General features: G+C 34.3%; 1 protein-coding gene across 3 annotated transcripts in view; it reads right to left on the bottom strand.

The window, feature by feature from the left end:
- The window catches only part of SMAD2 (SMAD family member 2), an 85,307-nt gene that overhangs the window by 19,198 nt on the left and 58,250 nt on the right, over window positions 1-7,859 (bottom strand). For all 3 annotated transcript variants that reach the window (XM_011968984.1, XM_011968986.1, XM_011968985.1), the window contains one exon: window positions 6,586-6,660. In XM_011968984.1, coding sequence (XP_011824374.1) covers window positions 6,586-6,660 — 75 coding nt within the window. The remainder of the gene's footprint in view (window positions 1-6,585; window positions 6,661-7,859) is intronic.

Below are 7,859 nucleotides of genomic sequence, written 5' to 3' on the forward strand. Positions count from 1 at the left end.
AAAAAAAAAAAAGCAAAAATAACACTGTACTTTGGGGTTTATACATTTTTATTAAGTAAAATATATGTCAATAATAGTACAAACAACAGAAGTGGATGAATGAAATTAGAGTGGTGTAAAGTTCTTAAATTTTACGTGACATTGTAAAATATTACAACTTAAGTAACCTTCTAGGTATAACACGGTAAGTACAATGTAATCACAAGAATGCCAACTGAGAAAATAATACTAAGTGTTATGGGTAAAAAGCCAAGAGAGTAAACAGAATGAAACAAAAATTATTTGATTAGTCTAAAAGGCAGGAAAACAAACAGATAAACAAAAACCAGAGAGAACAGACAAACAATTGCAAAATGGTAGCCTAAACCCAGTATCAATAATTCCTCTAAATATAAGTGAACTCAATTTTCCAACTAAAAGACAAAAATTGTTAGATTAAATGAAACCAAAAATATGCTGGCCACAAGAAACACACTATAAATATAAAGATTCGGATAGACTGAAACAATTAAAAATATATCATGTAACCGGAGGTAAGAAAGAAGATATGGTGATATTAATATGAAATGCATTTTATAATTAGGGTAAATTCATTAGGAAGATGTAGTAATTCTAAATGTATTATCTTCTAATTACAGAGGTTAAAGATACATGAAGCAAAAACTGACAGGACTAAAGGCAGAAACAGATGACTCTAAAATCAGAGCTGAAGATTTTAACACCAATCATAACTGACAAAATACGGAGATTTTTTAAAAAATCATAAAGAATTAAGAAGATTTAAACACCATCAACCACCTGGACCTAAATGACATTTGGAACACTATAGTATATACATTCTTTCCAACTATATATGGGACTCTTATCAAGATAAGTTACATATTGTAGCATAAAATAATTTTCATAAATTTCCAAGGACTAAAGTCACACACACTATATGTTGGACTATAACAGAATTAAATTAAAAATCAATGAAGTATCTAGAAAATCCTCACACTCCTAAGAAAAACCCAAACTTCTAAATAACTCATGAGTCAAGAAGAATTAGAAAATAATTAAGTGATAATTAAAAAACAACAAAAAATTTGTAATATAGAGCTAACATAAAGCTTAGAGGGAAAATTATAGCTTTAAATGCTTACATTATAAACAAATCAATGATCTAAATGTATACCACAAGAGGACAGAAAAAGAGCAGATTAAATGAAAAGTAAGTAGACAAAAAGATGATGAATACAAGCAAAACAGAAAAGAGACAAAGACAAAAATGAACAAGACAAAAAATTGGTCCTTTGAGAGGACTGATAAATCCCTTGCAAGACGTTCTAATAAAAAATTAAAAAGTCAAATTACTAACATTATAAATTTTAAAATGGATCTCACATACACGAAAGGAATAACAAATATCAGAAATAACTTTATATCAATAAATTCTCCAGCCTGGGCAACCTGGTGAAATCCCATCTCTACATAAAACACAAACATTAACCAGGTTCAGTAGCATGCTCCTGTGGTCCCAGCTCCGCAGGAGGCTATAGTGGGGAAGACTGCCTGAGCCTGGGAGGTTGAGGCTGCAGTGAGCCAACCAGGCCACTGCACTCCAGCCTGGGCAACAAAGTGAGATCCTGTCTCAATTAATCAATCCTACAACTTAGATGAAATGAACACATTTCTAACAAAATACAAGTTTATCAAAACATACACAAAATTAAAAATGTAAACAATCCTCAATTTAAAAAACGCTTTCCTACAAGAGATGGTTTCTCTGGTAAAATCTATCAAACTTTTTTCTGAATACAAGGTCTCACTGTTGCCCAGGCTGGAGTGCAGCGGCACAAACGTGGCTCAATGCAACCTCAACCTCCTGGGCTCAAGTGACCCTCCCACCTTAGCCTCTAAAGTAGCTGGGACCACAGGTGAATGCCACTACCCCTGGCTAATTAAAAAAAAAAATTTTTTTTTGTAGAGATGGCGTCTTGCTTTGTTCCCTAGTTTGGTCTTGACATCCTGTGCTCAAGCAATTCTCCAGCCTTGGCCTCCTAAAGTGCTAGAATTACAGGCAAGAACCACCATGCCCAGCCCTATCAAAAATTTAAGAAAGAAATAATGCCAACCTTAAAGAAACACTTTCAGAAAACAGGAGAAAGCCCTTTCCTACACATTTTATGATATTAAAACTAATGAACACATAACAAGGGGAAAAACCCTACAGACCAATCTCTCATAAACATAGATGGAAAAATTCTCAAAAATAAAACAATTGCAATCCATGAAACTATATGATCCTCTTTATAAATGCAGAAAAAACACTGGACAAAATCCAACAGCCATTCATAAAACACACTTAAAACATGAAGAACAAAAAGGAAAAAGAACTTCCTCAATCAGATACAATCTCCAAAATATCCACAATTAACATCATATTTAAAGGGGGAATTGCAAAATGTATTCTTCCTATAATCAGAAGAATGCAAAAATGTCCATTCTTATAACTTCAACAGTTTACTGTAGGTCTTAGGACAGAAAAAGAAAAAAGCATAAAGACAGGGGAAAAAAAGAAAAACTGTCAGTCGGGCACCGTGGCTCATGCCTGTAATCCCAGCACTTTGAGAGGCCGAGGCGGGTGGATCACCCGAGTTTGGGAGTTCGCGATCAGCCTGACCAACACGGAGAAACCCCACCTCTACTAAAAATACAAAAAATTAGCTGGGTGAGGGGGTGCATGCCTGTAATCCCAGCTACTCAGGAGGATCGCTTGAATCTGGGAGGCGGAGGTTACAATGAACCGAGATCGTGCCACTGCACTCCAGCCTGGGCAACAAGAGTGAAACTCCGTCTCAAAAAAAAAAAAAAAGAAAAAAGAAAAACTGTCTTTATCAACAGATGACATGGTTGTGTATGCAGAAAACCTCAAGAATCTACAGAATTCTAGAACCAAAAAGTCAATTTAACAAGAATACAGGAGAAAAGATTAATATGCAAAAATCAAGTATTTCCCATATTCTAGGAACAACTGGAAAATAAAATGTAACAAAAATGTGTATAACAGCACTGAAAGTATAAAATACTAAAAAATTTATCTAATGAAAGACATGCTATATACATCTACATAAAAAACTGTTTAACACATGGCAGAGAAAAGGCATTGTTATTAAGACTTTTATCCTGAAGTTGTCAAACCTGACCCCTCATTTTTGACAAAAATCTTACTTTCCTATTTTATAGAGATGATCCTAAACAACAAAGGTCAAGTGCTTCTGTGTCTGGATCTCAAGTCTTCACTTTCCTTCAAATTTTTGTGCAATCCACTATCTTCCTTTTTCTTAATGGTTAACTCCTCCTAACATTTTCTTTAACTACATTCATACAGTGCTTATTACAGGTTAGGAACACATAGATGCCTTATAAATACAAGACCTGTTAATACTCTATGAGTTAAATGCTATTATTGTCCCTATTTTACAGATTTAAAAACTAGGCTACCTAGCTAGTATATGGAAGAGGAACATTTCAAACTCAAGTAGTCAAGCTCAGAGTCTCACTATGCTATTTTGATTATATGCATTTGGTTAAGAAAAGCAGTCTTGTAAGTGGAGTGTATGTGAACACTGTCTAGGAGTACACAAAACTACTAGTTTACAAAAAGAAAAAATTAAAACGTATTTTCTATTTAATCTCATCTTTCAATTTCTAATTTTTGTATATATTTTAAAATGTACATGAAGTGCCTGTATATAACTTACAAATAATTAAATATACATACTAGTAGGATACTCTCAAAATCTTAATACTCACTGTATCAGCTTCCTAGGGCTTGCTCTAACAAAATACCACAAACTGGGTGGTTTAAAACAACAGAAATTTATTTTCTCAGAGCTTTGGAAGACCTAAGTCCCAAGTCAAGGTGTCGGCAAAGCCATGCTCTCTCAAAGGCTCAAGGGGAGAATCTGTTCCATGCCTTTCTCTTAAGCTTTTGGGTTTCCCAACTATCCTAGGAATTGCTCAGCTTGCAGGTGCTAACTCCAGTTACCTGCCTCCATCTTCATATGGCACATTCCTCCCTATCTCTTAAAGACACCAGTCATACAGAATTAGGGCCCATCGCACTTCAGTATGACTTCATCTTAAACAATTACCTTTACAAAGATGCTACTTCCAAACAAGGCCATATTCTGAGGCATGGGAGGTCAGGACCTCATTTTATCTTCTGGGACACAGGCAGATTAAAAAACCCTTTAAGTCTCTTTGTATATCTTGGACCAAGCACAGTGTATGTAGAAGATACAAAACTGAATTGTGAGTTATGAAATCCACATCTTACGATCTATTATGTTCTATTTCTCTATATACCTGTTAGAATAAATATGTTCATAAAAATCGTGACTTGAAAAGGGACTGATTATACAATATTACAGAGGTTAATCAAACTTCTAAATTTCTTACGACGTCCAGCCTGATCTCTAATGTCCACAAGACTATAAAGGAAGAATAAAGTCTTGATCAGAGAAATCTCAATTTAAAAAAAAGAAAAAAGTAACAAGTGCTTGTCCATATAATTACTTATTATGCCTAATTTATCCTCTGGTTGCCCCTTTAAAATTTTTTCAATTCATTTTTTTTCCCAGCAGGTTATGGAAGATGAATTTAATTATGTCCTTCCCTCTGGAAGGTATGAACCAGAGTTAGAGAGGTGGCCAACTTTGTTCTAAATTGGAGCCCTGCATCAGTCAGAATTGTGTTTCCTGTCATGGCCCCGAGAGAGAAACTGATATTGGTTAAGAGGCTGGCAGCCAAACCAACTGTTGGCATCTCATGAATCACATATTCCCATTGTCATACAGTAATTTTAAACGTGTCATTCAGAAAGCCAGTAACATTGCTCCACTGAAACAGAAATATTAGGTTGGGTTCAAAGTTAGCCCCAACACTGCAATTATTTTAGCTGACTGATTCAGTTTGTTCTCCATTTTTGACTTTGATTCATTTATCATACATAACCAATACTCATATTTGTGGTTTCAGTTATATTGTTGAATAGGTGTCTGTGCACTAATTAGAATCCCTGCAGCCTTTTTTTCCTGGCTTCTTTCACTTAACATAGTGCTTTCAACGTCCATCCATGTTGCCACACTTCATGCTGTACTATCATTCCTTTACATGGCTGAATAATTCTACTGCAGAAACATATCTCATGTTATTTATCCATTCATCATTTGATGGACATCTGAGTTGTTTCTAACTTTGAATATTAAGAATAATGCCTGCATAAACGGTCATGTACAAGTTTTTGAGTAGACATGTTTTCAATTCACTTGGGTACATAGCTGGCCACAATATGTTAACTCTATATTTAACTTTTTGAGGAACAGCAAACTTTTCCAAAGTGCTGAACCATTTAACATTCCTACCAGCAATACATGAGGACTCCAATTTCTCCACATCCTCACCAACATTTGTTATTGTCCTTTTTTTGATTATAGCCATCTAGTAGGTGTGAGGTAGCATCTCATTGTGGCTTATGACATTCAGTATCTTTTCTTATCATTCACTTTTAAATGTTACAGTAACAGCTGTCCATCACAGGCAAAAAAGAATATTACTGCTTCAAGAAGAAAGTTGACATCTAATTTCAGCAAACATATGTGGAAAGTCATATATCATGTGCATTAAGATATTTGCATTAAGATGTATAACATGTCATTTCCAATGTTCATTAGATTATCTACCTTTCTTAGTTATCTGGTACTCGTAAAGACCCAAATGTATGATTAGCTACAGCAGAAACTTCTTTACCTGGGAGTCTAAAAAACGGATTTAAACAACAGAATTATTGTAACCTCTCCTTCCCCCACCAACGTTAATCCATTTAAAAATTAATTTAGATTATCATAACCAAGAATGCATTAGTGTTGAGATGTGGACAAAGATGATGGTATAATCTATCAGGCTGTAATATTAAGGTGTCCAATAGTTAAGATACAGATAGAGTGAAATGAATCAAACTGGACAATTACAATGACATCAAAGTGATTTCACTGATAATTTATTAGTTCTGCTGAGTTATACATTTTATTACATAAGACATGATTTAAAGCTTTAATTTTTTTCTTCATCACTGTTTGGAGTTGATAGTTAAGTATAAGAAATTAATCTACTATAATTCAAAACTCACTATTAGGTTAAAAAAAGCAGTGAAAAGCTGTTCCTCATCCTTCACCCCCAAATTCCTCTGAAAATCTCTTATTTGAGTAATTATGGTCTTGTATCATGGAGAGATACTTAGTCATAGGGTTAACTAAAACTTTCAACAGAAGCAAATACTTAAAAAGAAATAAAAGCATGTGCATGTTTTCAAATTTTCATTTACTCTAATTAAAAAATAATTATTCTGCAGAGTACCATACGTTAATTTTTCAGGGACAACATGGATCCCTTTGGTAGTTCAGGTATGTTAAATCAAGATAGAAGATCATCTTTTTTGGTATGTTTCTCAACTTCTCTAAGAGTAACATCTTTTTTGAGTTATAAACAAAACAAGAAATGTATATCTAATAACTGAGGAATTTTCAAAGACCTTTTTTTTACCTGTGTCCATACTTTGATTCAACTGTTGGTCACTTGTTTCTCCATCTTCACTGATGTATCCAGGAGGTGGCGTTTCTACAAAAGTGTAAAATAAATCAAGCACAGCTGCAACATAATCTCACTACCTTTTCTCCCAGCTACCAATGAATCACTCCAAATAACAAATAATAACATTATATAACATTATTACAGAAAGTAATATTGCATACTGAAGGTATATAATTCAGGATCTTGTCCAAATTTTGCAGTGAATCCTTAACATCTACTTTTAATAAAATCCTACTCTCTGGACATATACATTATTTACATATCTCACTCATTCCTGTATGTACATATTCTGTGACAAGAGCCAAAAATGTAACTTCAAAAATGCCCCAGATCTGAATCAGTAGGCTGCAAAACCACTAATAACTACAATTTTTTGTTGTTGTTGTTTAATCTAATGAACATCGTTATTTTATGAGTACTTAGAAAATAAAAAAAACACACAAGATTTTGGATTATAAAAGTATTAAACAATACAGCTTACAACTTATACTAAGTTCTATAGGGTAAAATATGGTAGTATGGTTCCAGATTGGTCCAGACTGAATTCTACCTAAAAAGTATATTTCTCCAAGGATTCCTAACTGGTAAAGTCTAAGTGTTTGAAGTAAAAAATTCAATTCAAATATAGACTACTGTATAAAGAGGTAAAATGCTCCCCGAAAATAAACTTTAGGATTCTAACATGTTATTTCCACCATGTTGTCTGAATAAAACATTTATATTCAGAAAGGCATCTGAATAGCTGAAAACACTGCATGTAAAATAAAAACATGTATACAATTACATCAACTGTAATTCCAAAGAGGAAAAATAAGTTCAAAAGAGTTTCATCAGTTCAACATTTACACTGCTGAACACTTCTGAGCAATTCAAGATAACACAGACACATATCCAAACAGAATTTTAAAATTATCAAAAGACAGAGGCCAGGCACGATGGTTCACACCTGTAATCCCAGCACTTTGGGAGGCCGAAGCAGGCGGATCACCTGAGGTCGGGAGTTCGAGACCAGCCTGACCAACATGGAGAAACCTGTCTCTACTAAAAAAAAAAAGAAAATACACAATTAGCCGGGTGTGGTGGTGCATGCCTGTAATCCCAGTTACTAGGGAGGCTGAGGCAGGAGAATCATTGAACCCAGGAGGTGGAGGTTGTGTTGAGCTGAGATCACACCATTGTACTCTGGCCTGGGCAAGGAGCGAAACTCCATCTCAAAAAACAAAAAA

The sequence above is a fragment of the Mandrillus leucophaeus genome, unplaced genomic scaffold, assembly GCF_000951045.1.
Source record: "Mandrillus leucophaeus isolate KB7577 unplaced genomic scaffold, Mleu.le_1.0 Scaffold87, whole genome shotgun sequence".
Classification (NCBI taxonomy): Eukaryota; Metazoa; Chordata; class Mammalia; order Primates; family Cercopithecidae; genus Mandrillus; species Mandrillus leucophaeus.